A 23,466-nucleotide genomic window follows, 5' to 3' on the forward strand; every position below is an offset into this window, starting at 1 on the left:
TGACAAGCAATTGCTTTGATCGATGCTTGAGCAATGACACTCTATTGAACAGTGTAACAAACAGTCTTTAGTATTTTTAGCTTGCAAAAACAAACAATTATTTTTGAGTTGTTAAAAAGAACTTTACACTCAGCATCTTTGGAGGGAGAAACAGAGTTAATGTTTAAGGTCGATGTCCTTTCACCCTGACCTCTGGGTGGGCTGTTGGCTGAGGGAGTCTCATTTACAGTGGGACGAGGTTTCTCCACCCCACCACGCCGCCTACCTCAGACCTTCCATTTTGCTCTCAATCTCTGTGGGAATCAGCAGCTGGGGCAGTGGTTATTGCCATTCCCCAGCTGCACTGGGCAACATGGTGCTGGCTGGCCTTCTTGGGGTTCTGCGCTCCATGTGATGAGGGAGGTCCCACTGGACTCTCAGTGACAGGGCTCCAGGTTTCTGACCTGGCACACTGACAATCATGTCAATGTGAGAAAAACTCTTACTCAGTTATAACGGACAATCGGCAATAATGGACACCATTCCCCCCCCCCCCCCCCCACACACACACACACACTTTGGTCTGTTATAATAAGCGTTATCTATAATTTGACTGAGAAAAATGTATAATATTTTATCAATGAAATCTTGTTGATCCGGATTTAATGCTTGCTCTTTCAGATTATATCTTACATTTTGCTTTATCTTTCCAGGCATAAAACATTCAAAGAAATTTGTTCCACCTATAAAGAAGAAGACTGAATATGATTCCCAGTCACAAACGGTTTTTGATTCCCAATATATGCATACCCCAATCAAACGTAAAACATTTGAAATAGGGTTAAATAACTCCCTTAAAGATCAATCTCAGTTTAGATTCAGAAGTGACAATTCTATTCCTTCAACTGTCCTGTTAAATGACAACAGTAAAGGTCACAGCAGACATCAGAATGAGGAGACATTTGATCATTTGAATTGTCTTAGTACTTCACATCATAACCCTGAAACGGAAGATGAAAGTGATAACTCTTTGTTCAGAAAAAGGTAATCTACTTCATTTTGTATTATGCAGGACACCCTGTGTTTTTTTTAAACAAGACTTGATAATGACTGTTCCCCTCTGGAATTGAATTTCCAAAAAGAGGTTTTGCTTTGGGAAGTATGTGTCAATGTGCACAATCAAGGAAGCTTATTTTGAGGGAATTTCCAAATAAGTATTTCAGTCAGTCATCTGGAGAATATGCTAAAGGAAATAGATGCCTCATTCTAACTTTTTCTTAAATTGATAGGTTTGAAGCATCTGCCTATTTTGCAGACTACCTGTTTTCCCGTTCGATTGATTTCAATGAAAATAACAAAGGGGAGGGATAAGGGTGGAATAGTGGTAAAATCAGTTATGCCCAATTCTATTATTTTCCACCAAGGGGATTATTACACATTGAGCAACATATAGTGAAACCAGTTGGATATTTGTGATTAATTTTCTCGTGAAGTGTCAAGTGTTTAATTGTCATATGTAAAGGGACCAGAACAATTAGTTTCTTATTTGCTGCAGCTTTGCGGGGATAATAATCACGACAGTACAACAAATAAATATACAACAAATCATCGATTAATCTTGGCGTTCCACACCATGGGAGTGCAAGCCAAAGTACATAGTGTAACCTTAGTAGCACAAAGTCTACAGTAGTTTGGTGCTGGTGTAAGGTGATACAAGAGCCTGATAATTGATGGAAAGAAGTTTATCTTGAATCTGAAGGTAACAGTTCTCAGGCTCCAGTAGCTTCTTTCCATTTGTAGCAACATGATGAGATGCTGAATCTCCTCAAACCTCTGAGTAAGTAGAGACATTGGTGAGTTTTGTAATTGCATCAATTTCCTAGGACAGAACATCAGAGATTGTTTAGTTTAGAGATACAGTGTAGAAACAGGCTCTTTGCCCCACAGAGTCTGCACTGACCAACGATCACCGGTACACTGGTTCTATCCTACACACTGGGGACAATTTACAGAAACCAATTAATGTGCACATCTTTGGACTGTGGAAGGAAACCAGAGCACACAGAAAAAATCTACATGGTCACAGGGAGAAAGTACAAAATCCGTCCAGACAGCACCAGTAGTCAAGATTGAATCTGGGTTTCTGACCATGTAAGCCAGCAACTCTACCCTGCGCCACTGTATCCACTCTCATTTTACATGTTTGTTTGATTGTGCGTACCCAAAATACAGCCAAAACGGTATACGATAGGGCAACAATTTTCGGCCCAGCTTACTCACCAATGGCCTACTGTTCAAATGGTTGTTATGTTTTAAAAGTTATTCACTTTTTAAACTTTAATAAATCACTTTTTAAACTTTAATAAATCCCTTTCCAATCTCCCTGCCTGTTAGCCGCGCCTGCGCAGTAATACCTCCGTGTTCAACATCACAATGGGAACTCAACGGGTCTGTGCCTGCGCAATAGGGGCCCTTGGATCTAATACTTATATAAGATGGCCACCGGATCCGCACGTGCGCATTTGGGGGAGGGTTGCGGTTTGAAATCGCCATTTGATTGGCTCTACCACCTCCCCGCCACGTCCTGATTGGCTCCAGCCGCTCCCCCCACCCCCATGTGGGGTCGGCGCCTCAAGTGGGGGTTGAGGGGGGATGGAGTGGGTGAGGGGAGAGGAGGGGGGGATAAGGGAGGAGGGGGGGTGAGTGGGAATGGGAGGGGAGGGTGCTAGACCAATGCAGGAGAGGTTTGGGCCCAACGGGTCCACCCTTTTCTAGTATTTCCTAAAGAACCCAGTCAGTGGGTTCTCTCTTGCACTGGGGCACCTCTGGTCAAGCTGCAGTGGCAGCTTTGGGTGACATGAGTATCCTACGATGTCCCATCTTTCTTGCAATTAACCAAACTCCTCAACTTTCCATTACTGCAAGCACCACAATGCCCATTCATTTCCATCACCTATCCACTCACGATTGCTTCTCAATTCCTAATATCCCACAATGTCAAACTCACCTGGTGTTCATTCTGTGCAGCATTACCATTCATTGCTAGACAGCACATTAATCTGCCTGACTGGTCAGAAACTTTTTTTTAATGGTTCTCAGGTTTCTGCAAGATATGCTGGAAATCCTCACTTCCAGATTTTCAGTCCAAAAATCACATTCACTTTACCAAACCAAACACAAGCCCCCAATCAAGCTATTCCTGCTGCTGAGAAAATATCAAGGTTGTAGATTCTTATATGATTAATCCTGAGGTTTCACCATTTTCCTTCTTAATTACAAATCTAAAGTCTAAAATATTTTAGGAAAATATTTTGCTTGTATTTTAAAAAGCTTGAAAAGTGATTTCATTACTTGGTAGCTAAATCAAAATAGTATTACATAAAGTCTTAAATGTGAAGCATTTCTAAATAAATGCTATTTATATGCTATTCTTCCTGCAGATTATTTAAAATGCCATCGCCGAATAACGCAGCAAATACTCCAACAATTGTAAATTGTCCAGCATTTCTTGAGAAGTCCCTTTTACGTGATGAAAGACATGAACTTAGAAACTTTGCAGAAAAGCACAATGAATATGATATAACAGACTACATCAGACCAAAACAGCAGAATGGTACTCAGTATGTGTTAAAAGCACATGTACTCCCAATGATGCCACTGTCATTTAATGTAAAAGGTAAGGGATATTACAAAATATATAAATTGAACAAAATAGCAAATACATTTTGCAAAAATAAATCATGACCGGAGTACTATCCAATTTTCATTGATTCCTCAAATATTTTAAATTTTCTCCTTGCAGATGCACATGGCAGGAGTTCGGGAACCTTGAGGGCAGTTACTGAAATTCGTATCTTTTCAATGTTATTAGAGTCGTAGGATCACACAGTGTGGAAACAGCCCCCTCAGCCATGCTGACAAAGTTACCCCATCTAAGCTAGTCCCCTTTGCCTGTGTTTGGTCAATATCCCTCTAAATCTTTCCTATCCATGTATCTGTCCAAGTGCCTTCTTAAGGTGTTATAATGTCTACCTTGAATACCTCCTCTCGCAGCTCATCCATATATCCTGAGTGAAAATGTTGCCTCTCAGGTTCCTATTAAATCTTGCCTCTCTCACTTTAAGTCTATGTCCTTCAGGTTCTTGATTTCTATACCCTTGGTAAAAGACTATGTGCATTCACCATATTTCCATTGTGGTTTTACATAATAGAAGCATAGAAACATAGCATTATAATCATAACATTATCCCTCATCCTCCTGCACTCCAAGGATTAAAGTCCCAGCCTGCCCAACCATTCCCTAGAGATTAGGCCCTCGAATCCCGGCAACATCCTTGTAAATCTTCTCTACACTCTTTCAAGTTTAATAACATTTAATGACATACTTAATAGCTTAATGACATGGCTTTCTATTGTTAATGATCAAATACAGGGGTGTGGCCACGTCCAGGCCACTACAGGGGATTAATTATTAAAAGATTAATTTGGTTCTGAATAGATATAGTATAAACTATGCTTATACTTTTTTCTTTGGATTTAACATATCTTTTGCAGTAATGCAGGCATAATCTCCATGTGAAGCTTGTATTAAGGTGGAACGAATCATTTGAGAAAATATTTCACAATGATGTAGAAAAGTCTTGAAAATCAGTAACAGGACTCACATCAGTAATAGGCTATGCGTGCTATCCTGTTTCTTGATGGAAATATTGCCACTAGATGGCAAGAGCTGCACATGTTATAACATTTTTAAAATGTTTGCTTATTGTTGAAAACTAGGTTTGTTGAAAACAGAACAGACTACGTTATTATTATTATTTTTAATTTAATTATACATGTAACAATGTATCAATTAGTAAATACTGTAATTGAAATGGCATGAACAATCCTTAACAAGATTGTATAAAGCGGTACAATTCAGAAGCATTTTCAAAGAATTTCCTTATTTCAACTACATACAATCCAAAGTATTAGATGATGTATGTACATAATTAATAGCTTTATAATGTTATTTACAAACTTAAGGCTGCTTATAAAATTTAGGTGTATATTTGGAAGAAATACAAAGGAAAAGTTAACACTAGGGTTTGAGTAGGGCTTGACATAATGATTAATTTCAAAATATATCGCTAATATTTTTGCAAAACACATAATTTCAAAGCATTGTTGGTTTTCCATTAAATTCTGAAATATTCTTAATCTCCAAGTTTAGCACTTTTTTTTGGCAACATTGCACATATTGTCCTCTGATGTCATATTCATGTTCATAAGTCATAAAAGCAGAATTAGCCATTTGGCCCATCGATTCTACTCCATTCAATCATGGCTGATCTATCTTTCCCCTCTTAAACCCATTCTCCTGCTTTCTCCCCATAACCTTTGACACCATTATTAATCAAGAATATCAATTTTAACTTATTTTGATCGTTGTGGTTGAACTCATGTTGGGCTATTTTGCCCTAAAATTATATATTACTTACAAATTGTCTATTAAGGTTTAAAATGTTGGCCATTGTTTCTTTACTATAATTCATTTTAATGTAGATTTAAACCTGACATAGCCAAATCATGCCTTTGTAATTTGCTTTATCTTGGACTCATCTTAATGACCCATGAATTGAAACCTATTTCACCCAAACCAAAGCTAAAATTTGGTTAAAAATGCACACAGGGTCTAGGGGCTCCATTTTGTCTTTTTCTTCATAGCAAATCTCTCAGGATTGAAGGTGATTTATTTCTGCTTAGGTTTTGTCGATGTTGAAATGACTGATGAGGGCACTATCAAATCTAGATACCTTGGCTAGTCAGTCACCTACATGAACTGTGATGGTCTATGTGGTGAAGGTAGTTCAGATTAAATGGTGTGTGGTTTTGGACGTAGCATTAAGGTGCCACCATTCTAATCCAACAGCTTCTCAGCCCCTAGTGGAGGAGTCCAGAAGTTCTTGAGGTACTGTGGATGCATTGGTGAGTTGCTGCAATGCAATTCTGTGAATGTGGTAGATTGCAGCCACAATGCACTCGTGATGGAAAGAGGACTAATAAAATTGGCAGATGAAAGAAATGGAAATTGACCTGTTCTTTAAATGATGGTTGGTCCTGAGATGCTGCCTGACCTGCTGAGTTACTCCAGCATTTTGTGAATAAATACCTTCGATTTGTACCAGCATCTGCAGTTATTTTCTTATACTACCTGTTGGTACTGTAGTGTCAGGAAGCGACCCAGTGATCTGTCATGGACCAAGCACATTGCTGCAACAGCCAAGAAGTCATATCAATGCCTCTATTTATTAAGGGGACTGAGGACATTTGGCATGTCTCCAATGACGCTTACAAACTACTGATGCATTATAGAAAGCATACTGTTGAGTAGCATCACAGCTCGGTTTTGGAACAACCCTGGCCAAGACTGCAAGAAATTGCAGTGTTTTAAACGTAGCACAGTCCATCACGACTCCCTATTATTGACTCCATCTACATTTCACGCTGCCTTGAAAAAGCAGTCAACGTAATCAAAAACGTCCCACCCAGGTCATTTGTTCTTGCTCCCGTTGGGGTAAAAGGTCACCCCACCAGATTCAGGACACCTTCTTCCCTTTTGTTATCAGGCTTCTGAATGGTCCTTCAACAAGCTAGGATACTGTCCGATTCACCTCTACCCCATTGGGTATATTGGACTTTGTCAATGGAACTGACATGCTATAATGTTGAGAACTATATTCTGCACTCTGTATCTTCCCCTTTGTTCTACCTATTGTACTTGGGTTTGAATTGATTGTATTTAACATAAACTGCCTGATCTGATGGGATAATATACTTTTCACTGTTCCTTGGAACATGTGACAATAATAAATCTAAACCTAAGATATGATTCACAAAAAAACATAGTCTTTTTCTTTGTGTTGTTGCTGTAGTATTTATGCAGCTGGTTCAGTTGAGTTTCTGGTCAATTACTACACTCCAACATGCTGGAGGGTGTTTTTGTGATTATGATGTGATTGAATGTCAAGTAAAAATAGTTTGATTCTACCTTGCTCAGCAGTTGATGGGATAAAAATTACTTGCCAATTATTAGCTGAAGACAAGATATTGTCCAGATTTTGATACATGCAGACATAATTGTTTTATTATATATAAGGAGCTTTAATTAAAGCTAATAAAGGCTGAGGACAGACACTTCCCTTCAGTCATATCCAAGGGCTGAGACAATTGACAAATACCAGCATCTTCCTTGTGCTGTGCATAACACAAGTTGTATAACAGTTTCCGACAAACCCATTGAGTTCACTTTTATCAGATCATCTTGTTGCCATATGCAGTCAAATGCTGCCATAACATTAAGGCAGTCAGCTTGACTTTACCACTAGAATTGTGTTCCTTTTCTCTGGAAAAGACTCACTGCAGTGAGATATGAAGCTGAATTCTTAAAACAGACTTTTAGTTAGAAGGTTATATGAATAAATACTGTTAAATACACAATTTATGATTGTTTCCTGCGTTTTGTTGATGATTGAGAGTTGGAAAACAGAATGATAAATGGCCATGAGTTAAAAACAATCTGCTGGAGAAACTCAGCTGATGAAGCAGCAACTGTGGAAGGAAACGGGCAGATAATTTTTTGAGCCAGGACCTTTCTTCAGACTGATAATTGGCTATGTTGTATTTATTTTGGATTTTGTGGTAATCTTTTACAATGATTATCCGCAGGTGTTGTAGTTTTGGTTGGCAAGAGCCATAGCATCGTGGTCAACCAGAAGGTGATCATGAAGTTCATGTTATATAACTGAGCGCCTGTATTTAAAGTTTACAAAAGAATGAGCAGATGCTATTGGGTTAATTATCCCAGCTGGAGACTCCTAGCTTGAGCAGAGAAAACAAAACAGGAATTGTAAATGAATAATCCATTGTTTGAATTGCATGGGGAATTGGAGAGGAACAATATTTTGAACCAGCCAAAATCTCCAAAGTCATCACGGTCTGCTTTTTTTTGCTTTTTTGCCATCTCATAATAAATGAGTCTATTGAGAAATGAAGAAGGCAAGGAAAGAAAAAGGAAAAAAATACTCGAGGGCAAATTTTCAGGGCAGATGAACAGAATTAATTATATACTTTCGAACAGCACAAGAGAATAGTCTTAATCTGTGCTGCATGATGACATAATACGGTGACTTGACATGGAGAGCCACCTCAAGCAAAGTTAACATGAACCATTGTGATTGAGAACTTTGAATGAGCTAATCTGTGTTTTTGTTATGAAGATTTACCAGCTCTTTACACTTATTTTTTAATCATCCTGTTTGCATGTTTCCCCCCCCCCTCCTCCTTGCAATATTTATAGTGTTTTTCTTTATTTCATAAATTGTTAAACTGTTTAACAAACAGTGTTGACCAGAAACGTCAATAGTTCCTTTCCCCTCATAGATAGTGCTCGACACGCTGTTCTTCTCGTAGTTTGATTTTTGCTCCAGATTATAGCATTGTAGTCTTTTGTTTTTCCTTAAGATATTCTCATTAAATTATCCCTAATAAGTATTTATGCTATGTTCTTAGAATTATTCCCTTGAGTTTCCTCAGAACTAACGCATGTTCTTTTTTTGTTGATCTGAACGCATACTATTTGGAAAATAGAATAGGGAAAAATGTGTGATCCAGATGTGGCGTGATACTTTAGAAGATAGTATTTGTGCATCATGCTACATGATTGGTTGGGGGGAATTTTACTGATGTCATGGACAGACATGCAGACATACCCATTCCTAATTATCGAAACTCATGCCTCCAAATTATTTGTCCAGACCTCGGATAATATGAATAAACTGCTCAATTCTGGACATTCAAAAATAAGTTACAGGTCAGACCCAAAACTTCACCTACCCATGTACACCAGGGATGCTGCCTGACCCGTTGAGTTGCTCCAACATTTTGTGTCGTTTCATGTATTAACCAGCATCTGCAGTTCTTTGTTTTAACAAGTTATAGATTCTTGGCTTCAGACGTTTAATTAATTAGGTCTAAAATATTTTGATTCGCTTCAGGTTCTTTACAGTGAAAAGAATTTTGTGATTTGCTCCCCGACTGGTTCTGGAAAAACTGTGATATTTGAACTAGCCATCGTCAGAATATTGATGGAAGCACCAAAACCGTGGTCCAATATTAAAATTGTATACAGTAAGTTCATTACAAAAGTGTAAATCGTTTAATTTTATACTAATACAAAACATTTTATTTCTGTTATAACTTTTGGAAATAAATACAAAAAGCACTGCTGTATTTCCAACTATTGATGTTTCATTTAGTACGTTTAGCTGGCATATTTTGACCAAAATGATTTATTCACAATGGAATTTGTACATAGAAGGGTTTATAAGGCACAAAATTGCAGAAATACAGCCAAACCTTTTTAACAGCTCCCAATAAGGAATGATTTGCATTTTTAGTGAATAATTCTGATCTCTATTACAAAGTGAATACTGTCATATACAATGTATCATTGTGCTTTATCCATTAATGTTGAAAGAAACATATCCAATTTGTTCTCTGACTTTTCTTCAAGATATGTGATGAATCTTTAATTTTCCTAGTGGCTCCAATCAAAGCTTTGTGTAACCAGCGATATGAAGATTGGAAAGACAAATTTGGACCGATTGGACTGATGTGCAAAGAGCTCACTGGAGATACAGAAATGGACGATTATTTTGAGATCCAAGATGCACATATTATCATAACTACTCCTGTAGGTTTCTGCAATGAGGATCAATACTAATATTAAAAGTATAAATTTAATGATAATTCAGGAGAAGCAGCATTTATAAGAATTATTTTCAGAATTAATTTAAAAAATATTTTTGGCATTCCTTATTATATTTTTTATTTATCTCCTCTCACAACACTGTCGGGTGGCACAGCGGTAGAGTTGCTGCCTTACAGCGCCAGAGACCGGGGGTTCGATCCTGACTACAGGTGCTTATCTGTACGGAGTTTGTATGTTCTCCCTCTGATCATGTGGGTTTACTCCAGGTGCTCTGATTTCCTTCCACAATCCAAAGATGGACAGGTTTGCAGTTAATTAGTTTCTATAAATTGTCCCTGCTGTATAGAAAAGTGCTAGTGTACAGGTGATCGCTGGTCGGTGTGAACCCTGTGGGCCTAAGGTCCTGTTTCCACGAAGTATCTCTAAAGTCTAAAATAAAGTCTAATAACAAGATATCTCAATGGACTTCATGGACATTTAAGTACTCTTGATGTATTTACTAAATGGGATAAATAGAATCTCTGGTAATATTAACATTCTGCCAAAAACATTCAGGCACTGAGCCTTATTCATAGCATAGTTTAAGGCAGTTCTAGATAATCATTCAGAGCAAATATCACCAAGATGAATCTTTGAAAATAGACGACTGGCATCATTGAATAACAAACTTATAGCAAGGAAGGAAGCCATTCAATTCTGAAGCAACAGAATTGCTTCAGAATTCAGTTGATTCTCTTTTGAAATTGTCCATTCAATTGCACTAATTTTAATTTTTTTCTGTTCCCATTTAAAATATTTTAACAGGTACAGTTTTTACCATTGTTCCTGATTGTTCCATATCATAACACTTTAAAATAAGAATACTCCTAACCACACTCTTTCTTAGTCATTTAAAATTATGTCCTCCAGTAGATGACTCACAGATTAGTGGAAATAATTATTTTCAGTTTACTTATTTGTAATCTTAAATACATTTTTATTGGAATGACAATTGTTCCAGTTGCTCAAACCTCTCAATGTCATTCTTGGTGTTATCATATGTAAGAAAAAAACAGCAATAGTGGGCACAGTATTCTAGCTATGGAGCAATCAATGACTTGAATCGATTTCAAAGAATGCTGGAGTAACTCAGCAGGTCAGGCAGCATCTGGGAGAGAGGGAATGGGTGGCGTTTCGGGTCGAAACCCTTCCTCAGACCTCAAGGTATGTCTACTTTGAAGAAGTGCTCTTCAAGGTATGAATAGATTTCAAATCTATTCTACCCATTTTGTAATCTGTACTTCTGTTTATAACTGCTAGAATTTCATATGCTTTATTTATTGCATTTGATCCTCATTTGTATCTGAAAAACTAAGTTCAAATTATAAATTAAACAAAGTGACCATGCCAAAACTTGGCCGTGATAAATGGCAGTGTTTTCAACCCTCCACTGTTTACTTGATCATAAACGTTAACATATTCTCCTTAATGCAGTATGCCTTTATCAACATGTTCCATGGATGGCCTAGTCAAATGCCTTTGAAAATTCAAATTTAAAGCTTGTTTTATCAATTTGCTCAACTTTGCATGCATTCAAATTGACTGTCCTTTATTATCTGCTGTCAATCGAGGTCTGTATCAATTTTATATTACTCCATGCCCTCTGGAAGGTTATCCACTAATAAAAAAACAACCAAATAATCCTAGTTATCGTCTTTATACCTATTATGCCTTTTGAATAAAATACTTTTTAGTGATCATGGTCAAAACCTCTTCTATTTCCTGGTTGCAAAAGATATTTTGAAAAAACAGAATCCTGATGTTCATATGTAAAGTAATATAAGTTTAATGAATGCTTTTCTGCATAAGTATAATTTCATTGTCAGTAAGTATGATTCAGAATTCCAATTTTAGAATTACAATAATTATGGGGCGTAGCACACTGACGAATAAGAAAACTTGCACACTCAAAAACTGATTTGACAAAACTAAGTATATTTCAGGAGGTTGTAGTGTTCCCACCAAATGTAACTGTGGTGTATATGAGCAAATATCTGACACATTTTGCCCAGTTTCTGATTTTTTTTTCTTAGGAAAAATGGGACACTATGACGAGAAAGTGGAAAGATAATTCATTAGTACAACTGGTGCGGCTTTTCCTAATCGATGAGGTAATGGTCTGTACTTTACACATTGAATCTTATAGCTTTTGAGGTTAAACTGAAATTATTTGCACTGAAACGTCCCGCGGCTGAGCCGCGCCGGCGATGTTAAGTCCAGCGGCCGAGCCGCGCCGGGCGATGGAAGGCCCGGCGGCCGAGCCGCACCGGGCGCTGCCAAGTCCCGCAGACGCGCCGGCGATGTTAAGTCCAGCGGCCGAGCCGCGCCGGGCGATGGAAGGCCCCGCGGCCGAGCCGCACCGGGCGCTGCCAAGTCCCACGGCCGAGCCGCGCCGGCGATGTTAAGTCCAGCGGCCAAGCCGCGCCGGGCGATGGAAGGCCCCGCGGCCGCGCCGGGCGCTGAACCGATTGATACTAAGGAAGGGTTAGCTGGATGGATAGATGATTGATTAATAACTGAACGGAATGGTGAGATAAAGTGGGCATTCAGATCCTGAAGACTTTGCAGAACAGTTGGGGAAGGGTGCAAGGATGGTAGTCTTTGCAAGAAAGGAAGAATATACATCGATGAGCCAAAATATTATTACCACTAATAGGTGAAGTGAATAACATTGATTATCTTGTTACAATGGCACCTGTCAAGGGGTGGGATATATTAGGCAGCAGGTGAACAGTCAGTTCTTGAAATTGATGTGTTGGATGCAGGAGAAATGGGCAGGAATAAAGACCTGAGCAAATTTGAGCAAATTGTTATGGCCAGACAACTGGGTCAGAGCATCTCTGAAACTGCAAGGCTTGTGGGGTGCTCCCGGTCAGCAGTGGTGAGTACCTACCGACAGTGGTCCAAGGAGGGACAAACCACAAACCGGCGACAGGGTGTTGGGCGCCCAAGGCTCATCGATGCGCAAGGGCAGTGATGGCACCAGGATGCACTGTGGGAAGACGACAAACCGGTGGAGGGAATGTGATGCTCTGGGCAATGTTCTGCTGGGAAACCCTGGGTTCAGCCATTCATGTGGACGGCAATTTGACACGTGTCACCCACCTAAACATCGTTGCAGACCAGGTACACCCGTTCATGGCAATGGTATTCCCTGATGGCAGTGGCCTCTTTCGGCAGGATAATGCGCCATGCCACACTGTACACATTGTTCGGTAATGGTTTGAGGACCATGATGAAGTGTTCACGGTGTAGCCCTGGCCTCCAAATTCTCTAGATCTCAATCCAATTGAGCATCTGTGGGATGTGCTGGATTGACAAGTCCGATCCACGCCGGCTCCACCTCACAACTTACAGAACTTGAAGGATCTGCTGCTAATGTTTTGGTGCCAGATACCACAGGACACCTTCAGGGGTCTTGTAGAGTCCATGCCTCGGCGAGTCGGCGCTGTTTTGTTGGCACACGGAGGACCAACAGCATATTAGGCAGGTTGTCATAATGTTTTGGCTGATCGGTGTATATCGTGCTGGATTGTACGTTGGTAGATAGTTCAATGGAGAACTAGCTAAGGACCCCTCAAGGGTCAACATGCCTCTCTACACTAAAACATTGGAAAATGAAACAGGGACAAGCTGAAATAAGTTGTGATACTGGAGCATTTTACCTCCTGTTATATGTCTCAGCTTATCAGTCATTTTAAAATAATTTTGCTTTTTCACAGTGACAAGCTATGAAAGTGTCATCAGAATATTCTTGGGGCAAATCTCATGGATTGCATGATTCTGATTATTCAGCCCATTAAGCAAGCCATTGAAGCCGTACCTATCAGGAAATTAATAAATGTTAAAATTGATTGGCGGCAATCCAGGAAAGGTCAATCTACTTTAACTAACTCAACAGCAGGACTCTTGTTCAGGGTTGCTTTAGTATGATGGCCAAGACCTTTCTTGAGCCTCATCAATGCAGAAGAATTTTGTGCAAGTGATATCAAAGAATATTATTATTATATATATTTTTTTCATATTTCGGCCCACCAAGTCCGCACCGCCCAGCGATCCCCGCACATTAACACTATCCTACATACACTAGGGACAATTTAAATTATTATTTTTTTTTAACATTTACCCAGTCAATTAACCTACATACCTGTACGTCTTTGGAGTGTGGGAGGAAACCGAAGATCTCGGAGAAAACCCTCGCAGGTCACGGGGAGAACGTACAAACTCCTTACAGTGCAGCACCCGTAGTCAGGATCGAACCTGAGTCGTAATACATTGTAATACATGCTGCTTGTCATCCTTCTGAATGGTCGATGATGTCCAATCTATTATGTTCTTTATTTTATTTAGCAACCCGGTTTTGTGGTGCACAAAGACAATGCTGTATACAGTAGAATGTCCAGATATTGCTCATTATAATTTCCTGCTCTTTTCATTGATTAACTATTTATTCTTAACTTCTGAGAAACTTCAATGCACTTCTATGCATTTTATATTCACAGACTTTTTTATTTCATTTTTTTGAAGTGGCAAATTTCTTTTATTGTAGGCTCATGTTGTGAAAGATGAAAGTCGTGGTGCAACCCTTGAAGTAGTTGTCAGCAGAATGAAAACAGTTCAGTTAGCTGTCCTGCGATCATCTAGTCAGCCTGCAGATAAAACACTGAGATTTGTTGCAGTTTCTGCAACGATTCCAAATGTTGAAGATGTAAGTCTATTCACATCTTAGTGGATAAAATAAGATGTCAAAAAGAAAGCAGGATCATTTATTATGATCCGTACATTTAATTTTATTTGTACTTTTGTTTTACTTTCTAAGATTGCAGAATGGTTATCAGATGGAAAGGGACCAGGAATTTCCATGAAGATAGATGAAAGTCATCGACCTGTAAAGCTTCGCAAAGTTGTACTTGGATTTCCTTGCTCCAATACTCAATCTGAATTCAAATTTGACCTATGCCTTAATTACAGAACAGCTAGTGTCATTCAGACATACTCTGAACAGAAACCTACTCTTGTGGTATTTGCTCTTTTAATTCTGATTCAAATTATTTAAAATTTATTCTACCAATAGTTCAATAACATTTTATTAAGGGTTTTTTTCTTCTTTTAGTTCTGTGCTACAAGGAAAGGTGTGCAGCAATCTGCATCCATACTTGCAAAAGATGCCAAATTCATTATGACCATGGAACATAAGCAAAGGTAATACTGAAATCATGTTGAAATGTATATTTTTTGAAGTTTGGAAGTGAATATGTAACTATTTGGAACAGGAAGAAATGTCAAATATTACCCAATATTATGCAATGTTTTGATATAATGAGTGATAAATAACTGGTGAATATAAATTAAATAAAGCTTGCATGAAGTCATTTGTTTTTGGTTAGAGATGTTACGTGTGACTATATTAGGTACTAAAACAATACTGACACATAGCTTTAGGCAAAATACTTATCTTCTCACATCCATTTATATAATTTGGATGTGACATATAAGGAGAGAATGTTGTGATTTGGTTTATGCATTGGGTTAGTAATGACTGTTTTCTTTTCAATGTTTTTTTAATTTGTGAGAAATAATATATGCATAGAATGAAAACGGGAAAAAAAGGATTATATAAAGTCTCAAAGATAAATCTACCCAAAGTTTAGTGTTTTTGTTCCCTTTTAATGTGCAAGAGCAATATAACCCTAGACAGCAGCGAGACTACTGACGGGTACTCGTAAAACGGACCACATCACCCCGATTCTGGCCTTTCTCCACTGGCTCCCAGTACAGTACAGAATCAACTTCAAGCTCCTCCTATTCACCTACAAAGCCCTAAACGGGCTTGCCCCCCCCCCCCCCCCCTTTATCAAAAATCTTCTAACCCACCAGTCTATCTCCAGGTCCCTCAGGTCGGCCGACTTGGGGCTACTGACTATACCGCAGTCTAGGCTTAAGCTCAGGGGTGACCGTGCTTTTGCGGTTGCAGCTCCTAGACTGTGGAACAGCATCCCTCTCCCCATCAGAACTGCCCCCTCCATCGACTCCTTTAAGTCCAGGCTTAAAACCTATTTCTACTCCCTAGCGTTTGAGGCCCTCTGAGGGGGTGCTGTGAACGGTTTATGTATGTGCTGTTATGTTTGTGTGCCATTGTATGTTCGTTCTTAGTACCTGAACTGATGTACAGCACTTTGGTCAACGTGGGTTGTTTTTAAATGTGCTATACAAATAAAATTGAATTGACTTGACTTGACCTGATCTTCTATTTTGAGTGCTATAACAGTATATGTTTTTTGCTTCATGGTTTACAATATTCCATAATATTAAATCTACCGGGAACACACATAAAGTATTACACTTACATGTCTTCATAAGTATTAAAATAAAATCATCCTGAATTTGTTTAGGAAAAATCACATTTGGTTGTTTCAAAATGTAATTTCTGCATTTATTCTTTTATCCAATTCTTCTGAACACAATAGACTGCAAAAATACACATACTCAATTAAGGATGCAAAGCTCAGAGGTATGTTTTTTATATTTTGAATTATTTTATTAAAAAAGCTGCATTCTCTAAAACCTGGATATGAATCTTAATAGATCTATTAACATATGGAGTTGGTTATCATCATGCTGGCATGGATCTATCTGATCGGAAAGCTACTGAAGCTGCCTTTACAGCAGGAGATTTACCAGTACTTTGTAAGTTATATTTTTGTTCCGTCTTTGGGTTCAGAAAGCATTTTTTCTTGTTTTTCTTTTTCTCTTATATTATTTTCGTTTTTTGTTTACCTTTTTAGGGCAGAATTGTCCAAAGTTAAAGGAGGCAATTTTATCAATCATGATCTAGAGTGCATTTTTACTTTCAGATGCCGTAGAAAACAACAGCAAGACTTGGGGATTGCAGCGGAGATTCCTTCATTAAGCACCAGCAACCACAATGTAACTTGGGCTGCCACATGACCATGCAATCTCATAGTTGAACCTAATAAAAACCAACAAACTGAAGCAATAAAATAGTTTATGTAAACTAAACAGATAAATGAGCACTTTACAAAAACACTATTTTTTGAACTCATTAAAAGTCTGATTGTATATTAAGTTGAGTGGTTGCACAAAACAGGGATCAGATGCTCTGCATGGCCCATTGTGGAGATCATTGCTTGCTTTGTGACTTTATGGAATGTAAGATTCCCATCAGTAGAAGTGACCCGATCTGCTGAGAGCTGCACATTGCAATTGCAAGGAGAAATCTGCGACATAATCCTTCTAATAAATTTTGTTTTAACTTGCTTTGAAAGTTTGAAAGTTTGAAGAAGGGTCTCAACCTGAAACGTCACCCATTCCTTCTAACCTCCAGAGATGCTGCCTGTCCCGCTGAGTTACTCCAGCATTTTGTGTCTATCTTCGGTGTAAACCAGCATCTGCAGTTCCTTCCTACACAAGAGCAAGAATATTTCTGGATCTACTACATTCCATCTCGGCCCACTTTTCCCTCGTCCTTTACACTGCCCTGCCTTTCTATGTTCAGAACTTACAGAACCTATATCCTGGCTACACTGAAATAAAGTTCTTCAGCCAAAAGGATTGCCTCTGAAGGCATGGTATATAGTGGCTGGTTGACATGATTGGTTAAGTGAGGCTTCGGCACTGTCTTCTCAGATTCACAGGTTGCTTTCTTTAGCCATGGAAATCCATAGTCAATATTTGCAATGAAACAGGAAATTTGTGATCATTTAATTCAATTTAAGGGTGGCACGGTGGTGCAGCGGCAAAGTTGCTGCCTTGCAGCACTTGCAGCACCAGAGGCTCTGGTTTGTTCCCGACTACGGGTACTGTCTATATGGAGTTTGTACGTTCTCCCCATTACCACGTGGATTTTCTCCAAGATCTTCGGTTTCCTTCTACTCTCCAAAGACATACAGGCATGTAGGTTAATTGGCTTGGTGTATGTGTAAATTGTCCCTAGTGTGTGTAGGATAGTGTTAATGTGCGGGGTGATCAATGGTCAGCGCAGACTCGGTGTATCTCTAAACTAAACTAAAATTAACATTGAGAAACCAATATATATCTCACATATATATCTCACATCCGTACAATCTCCCAAAGTGCATCACCTTTAACTTTTCAAAGAGCTGTCACAGTTGTGCACAGTAAGGTGTTGTGAACAAGTATTTTTTTAGTCAGTTGATGTCGCTTCATATTTTTTATCCATGTTTTGAAGTGTTTTCCCTTGTCAGAGTGTGATATGTCAAGAATGTCTCTGGGCAATAGGATACCAAAATTGGCTGCAGTTGCACCTGTACAACACACGGGGAGGGAGGGGTGAGGTGGGGTATGAATTGGGGATGCAGTTGCATGCCACACTGTGTTGCCAAGTCTTTGCGACAGACCTTGATCTCCAGTCACCTTAGACCTCCTTACATCGCCTCATTTTATTAAAGCACTGGTAGTCAGTGTACGGTAACAAGCACACCATTAAAGAATACATGCTCAAACATTTCCACCCCTCTGAACTAGAGTGGAAACAAGTCACTCTCCACCATGAGAGACTGTCTTCATTAATCTGTACACACTAAGGAAAACATTACTTTTAAGAGGCATTGGTTTGTGTTTGAACTTTTCCAAAATGATGATTGACCATTTTCTTCTGTAATTATTTTCAGTTACTACCAGCACTTTAGCCATGGGAGTTAACTTGCCAGCCCACCTAGTGGTCATTAAATCAACAATGCATTACGCAGGAGGAATGTTTCAAGAATACTGTGAAACTGATATACTTCAAATGATGGGCCGAGCTGGCCGACCTCAGGTGGGCAACACAAAATACTGGAAGTGATGTAACAAATAACGGATCTTCAGGAATCTGTATTAGGGCCTAACCTTTTTAACGTATATATCAATTACCTGAATGAAAGATTATAGGGCTCGATATCGAACATTTCAATTACATTATCAGAGGGTGACAGAGATCCTGATGATGTTGGGGGGCTATCTGCATATTAGGGGCTTTTCCCTGAAACCCAATCATTACTGTTGGGAAGTTATTTGTCTTGATCTTTAATGCTTGTTCTTTAATCATTCAGGGTGACCAAGTAACATTAAATGTATTGTACAGTTCGCACCATAATCACCTATGTGTGTGTGTGTGTGTTTCTGTTTGACTGTCTCTTGTATTCTAGGAAGCTATATCATATCATATCATATATATACAGCCGGAAACAGGCCTTTTCGGCCCTCCAAGTCCGTGCCGCCCAGTGATCCCCGTACATTAACACTATCCTACACCCACTAGGGACAATTTTTTACATTTACCCAGCCAATTAACCTACATACCTGTACGTCTTTGGAGTGTGGGAGGAAACCGAAGATCTCGGAGAAAACCCACGCAGGTCACGGGGAGAACCTACAAACTCCTTACAGTGCAGCACCCGTAGTCAGGATCGAACCTGAGTCTCCGGCGCTGCATTCGCTGTAAAGCAGCAACTCTACCGCTGCGCTACCGTGCTGCCTATATGTGTGAAACGGCAACTGAAAAATGTGAGGAAGAGCAGAAACTAACTCAGGGAAGGGAAGACCTGCTTGGCCAGCTCTCCCCTACCTCCCATGCTTCCATTGTCTCCACTGCACCCTCTTTTCTTTCCCTTACTACTGGTTCCCACATCGGGCCCTACTTGAGGCTTCATATAAATTCCCAGGAAACTGTAGGTACTGGCAAATCCCTACAAAACAAAATTGTTGCTGCAGTCTCCCAGATATGTGGGGAGCACTCCACTGTTGTCCTGTTTTGTGTATTATAGTTGGCTGAAGGGCTTGGGTTGTAGGAGTGAGTTATTTGCAGGATACCCAATTCTAACCTATTTTTGGAGTTATTATGTTTATGTGGCTGATTGAGTTGAGTATCTAGTACAGCCTGAAGAAGGGTTTCGACCCGAAATGTCACCCATTCCTTCTCTCCAGGAATGCTGCCTGTCCCACTGAGTTACTCCAGCTTTTTGTGTCTTTCTACAGAATGTTGATCATGGGAAACTCAGTGATGGTAATGTCATTGAAAGTCTATCCCCTACTCCCAATTCCTCCGTCTACGCCGCATCTGCGCCCGGGATGAGGTGTTTCACACTAGGGCATCAGAGATGTCCTCATTCTTCAGGAAACGGGGCTTCCCCTCTTCCATTATAGATGAGGCTCTCACTAGGGTCTCTTCTACATCCCGCAGCTACGCTCTTGCTCCCTCCCCCCACTCGCAACAAGGACAGAATCCCCCTCGTTCTCACCTTCCACCCCACCAGCCAGCGGATCCAACAAATCATCCGCCAACATTTCCGTCACCTACCACTGGACCCCACCACTGGCCATATCTTCCCATCCCCTCCCCTCTCTGCGTTCCGCAGAAACCGTTCCCTCTGTAACTCCCTGGTCCACTCGTCCCTTCCTACCCAAACCACCCCATCCTCGGGCACTTTCCCCTGCAACCGCACGAGTTGCAACACCTGTCCCTTTACCTCCCCCCTCAACTCCATCCAAGGACCCAAACAGTCTTTCCAGGTGAGACAAAGGTTCACCTGCACCTCCTCCAACCTCATCTATTGCATCCGCTGCTCTAGATGTCAACTTATTTACATCGGCGAAACCAAGCGCAGGCTCAGCGATCGCTTCGCTCAACACCTGCGCTCGGTCCGCATTGACCAAACTGATCTCCCGGTGGCCGAGCACTTCAACTCCCCCTCCCATTCCCAGTCTGACCTTTCTGTCATGGGCCTCCTCCAGTGCCATAGTGAGGCCCACCGGAAATTGGAGGAACAGCACTTCATATTTCGTCTGGGCAGCTTGCAGCCCTGTGGTATGAACATCGACTTCTCCAACTTTAGATAGTTCCTCTGTCCCTCTCTTCCCCTCCTCCTTCCCAGATCTCCCTCTATCTTCCTGTCTCCACCTATATCCTTCCTTTGTCCCGCCCCCCCTGACATCAGTCTGAAGAAGGGTCTCGACCCGAAACGTCACCCATTCCTTCTCTCCCAAGATGCTGCCTGACCTGCTGAGTTACTCCAGCATTTAGTGAATAAATACCTTCGATTTGTACCAGCATCTGCAGTTATTTTCTTATACATATATGTCATTGAATGGTAAGGGTAGGTGGTTAGACTTTCTTTTGTTGGAGATTGTCTCCGTCTTTTGTTATGCAAATGTTACTTGCCACTTATCACAGCTAAACCGTGCCTTCTGGACTGTCTCCAATTGCCTTAAATTAGGGGGCTAACACCGATCCTGGGACACTCAAGGTAGTTCATCCGCGCCTTGTTCAGTTGTAGTAAGACTTTCCTACCTTCTCCACCCCCCTTGAAATAAATATCACCACAAGCCTTTCCAATTACCTATTTCACCTCGTTGCTGGTCTTCTGTGTTGTCTGAGCAGACCCTCAACTGCTTTTCTTCATATATATCTACTTTTATTGTTCTTTCTCTAAATTAAACAACTTAATATTTTCCCAGTCCGAAGAATGGTTCCATTCTATGTTCTCCAGAGATATTTTAAGTGTGATGCAAACGGACATGACAAAATGAAACTTTGGTAATGTGCACCAATCATGCACCTCAGTACACGTGACAATAAACTAAACTGGAACTCAGGTTTTAAAGTGTTTAGATAAAAAGGAAGGTGATTATTTGATGTGGTCACATGATCAAAAGTCATGGTCAGATTTCGTTATTGAGGTAATGAAACTTTTAGATATACATACAAAATACTTGGCTACCCTCGACCTCGCAGAATCTTAGGGGAGATTTGATCCCTGGTTCAAGAAAAGTTGTCTTCGGTTTTTGCAGGATCAAAAGTATGGGAAGAAGCTTTAGTCTGCAAAGTTGACTTCCAGGCTCTTTGATGCACTCAAAGAATGTTCTCAGTTCTTAAATATTGTCTGCAATTTCTTTCAGTTTGATACCACAGCCACAGTAGTCATAATGACGAGGAATCAAACAAAGGATAAGTACACACAGATGTTAAATGGAGCATATACCATTGAAAGCAGGTAAATCTATATGATAGACAACATACGAGAGAAAAGCAGTGTAATTGTTCAATGTCATGTTCTGGTGACTTTCTGGGACGATATTCAAGGTCATCAACCCGACACAATCTTGTGTTTCTTTCTTTACAGATAGGGTCTGACCAACTTATTCCCAGCATTTAAAATTTTTATTAATAGTTATATTCAAGAAATCTAAATCATCAAATATTCTGAAGTTTGGAGAGTGAACCATTTTATGTAACATCTGAAAGTTAATTATTTTATTGTAAATACATGAAATTTCAGCTGCTATATGCAGCTGATCAAATATTGAAAGATACTTACAAATTCTGCAGATGAATTTCTGGTCCCCAATATTCCCAAAATTGTTTTTACTGGAAGTGCTGAGTGATAAGTATTAAAGTGGATGGATTTCAAAATCTCACATTTCTTTCTATTGGTAGTTTACACAAGCACCTTGTTGAACATTTGAATGCAGAGATAATATTGAATACCATCACTGATGTCAATGTTGCTTTGGAGTGGATACGATCAACATTTCTTTACATTAGGGCCCTTAAAAATCCAAATCATTATGGTAAGATTTAATATTTCTTAATAAACGATGTGCCACAGAATTTTGTCTTTCATCGAACTGGATTTCCCTTCAATGTCTGAGATTACGGTTGTATACCTGCAAATTATGACTGGCTAATATACAAATTTTAGCAAACATGATTTTTAAAGGATACAAGGAAACTTCATGCAATTCAACATTTTAGGATGATAATAAAAACGCTGGTCATAAGTGATAGAAGCAGCATTGGGCCATTCGGCCCATCAAGTCTACGCCACCATTCAATCATGGCTGATCTATCACACCCTCCTAACCCCATTCTCCTGCCTTCTCCCAATAACCTTGACACCTGTACTAATCAATAATCTATCTGTCTCTGCCTTTAAAATATCAATTGACTTGGCCTCCACAGCATTCTGTGACAGAATTCCATAGATTCACTATCCTCTGATTAAAGAAATTCCTCCTCATCTCCTTCCTAAAGGAACATCCTTTAATTCTAAGGCTATGGCCTCTAGTCCTAAACTCTCCCACTAATTCTTTTTTTTTTTTATCATCAATCATCACAATACCCCATAATAAACAAGCAAAAAAAAGTGTTTAGACATTTTTGCAAAGTAATTAAAAATAAATAACTGAAATATCACATTTACATAAGTATTCAGACCCTTTACTTTGTTGAGGCACCTTTGGCAGCGATTACAGCCTCAAGTCTTCTTGGGTATGACGCGACAAGCTTGGCACACCTGTATTTGGGTAATTTCTCCCATTTTTCTCTGCAGATCCTCTCAAGCTCTGCCAGGTTGGATGGGGAGTGTCCATGCACAGCTATTTTCTAGTCCCTTCAGAGATGTTCGATCGGGTTCAAGTCCGGGCTCTGGCGGGGCCACTTAAGGATATTCACAGACTTGTCACGAAGCCACTCCTGTGTTGTCTTGGCTGTGTGCTTAGGGTCGTTGTCCTGTTGGAAGGTGAACCTCTGCCCCAGTCCGAGGTCCAGAAAGCTCTGAAGCTGGTTTTCATCAAGGATCTCTCTGTACTTTGCTTCGTTCATCTTTCCCTCGATCCTGACTAGTCTCCCAGTTTCCGACGCTGAAATGCCTCCCCACAGCATGATGCTGCCACCACCA

General features: G+C 39.8%; 1 protein-coding gene across 1 annotated transcript in view; it reads left to right on the forward strand.

Moving 5' to 3' along the window:
- hfm1 (helicase for meiosis 1) overlaps positions 1–23,466 on the forward strand; it is an 81,914-nt gene that overhangs the window by 19,196 nt on the left and 39,252 nt on the right. The window contains exons 4-18 of the mRNA XM_078408202.1: positions 693–1,023; positions 3,420–3,655; positions 3,782–3,829; positions 4,888–4,958; positions 9,015–9,147; positions 9,561–9,712; positions 11,803–11,880; positions 14,319–14,477; positions 14,589–14,789; positions 14,883–14,971; positions 16,237–16,280; positions 16,355–16,456; positions 18,421–18,566; positions 21,686–21,780; positions 22,224–22,357. Of these exons, the coding sequence (XP_078264328.1) occupies positions 693–1,023; positions 3,420–3,655; positions 3,782–3,829; positions 4,888–4,958; positions 9,015–9,147; positions 9,561–9,712; positions 11,803–11,880; positions 14,319–14,477; positions 14,589–14,789; positions 14,883–14,971; positions 16,237–16,280; positions 16,355–16,456; positions 18,421–18,566; positions 21,686–21,780; positions 22,224–22,357 (2,019 nt within the window). The remainder of the gene's footprint in view (positions 1–692; positions 1,024–3,419; positions 3,656–3,781; positions 3,830–4,887; positions 4,959–9,014; positions 9,148–9,560; positions 9,713–11,802; positions 11,881–14,318; positions 14,478–14,588; positions 14,790–14,882; positions 14,972–16,236; positions 16,281–16,354; positions 16,457–18,420; positions 18,567–21,685; positions 21,781–22,223; positions 22,358–23,466) is intronic.

This window comes from Rhinoraja longicauda, chromosome 11 (assembly GCF_053455715.1).
Source record: "Rhinoraja longicauda isolate Sanriku21f chromosome 11, sRhiLon1.1, whole genome shotgun sequence".
In the NCBI taxonomy this organism is placed as follows: domain Eukaryota; kingdom Metazoa; phylum Chordata; class Chondrichthyes; order Rajiformes; family Arhynchobatidae; genus Rhinoraja; species Rhinoraja longicauda.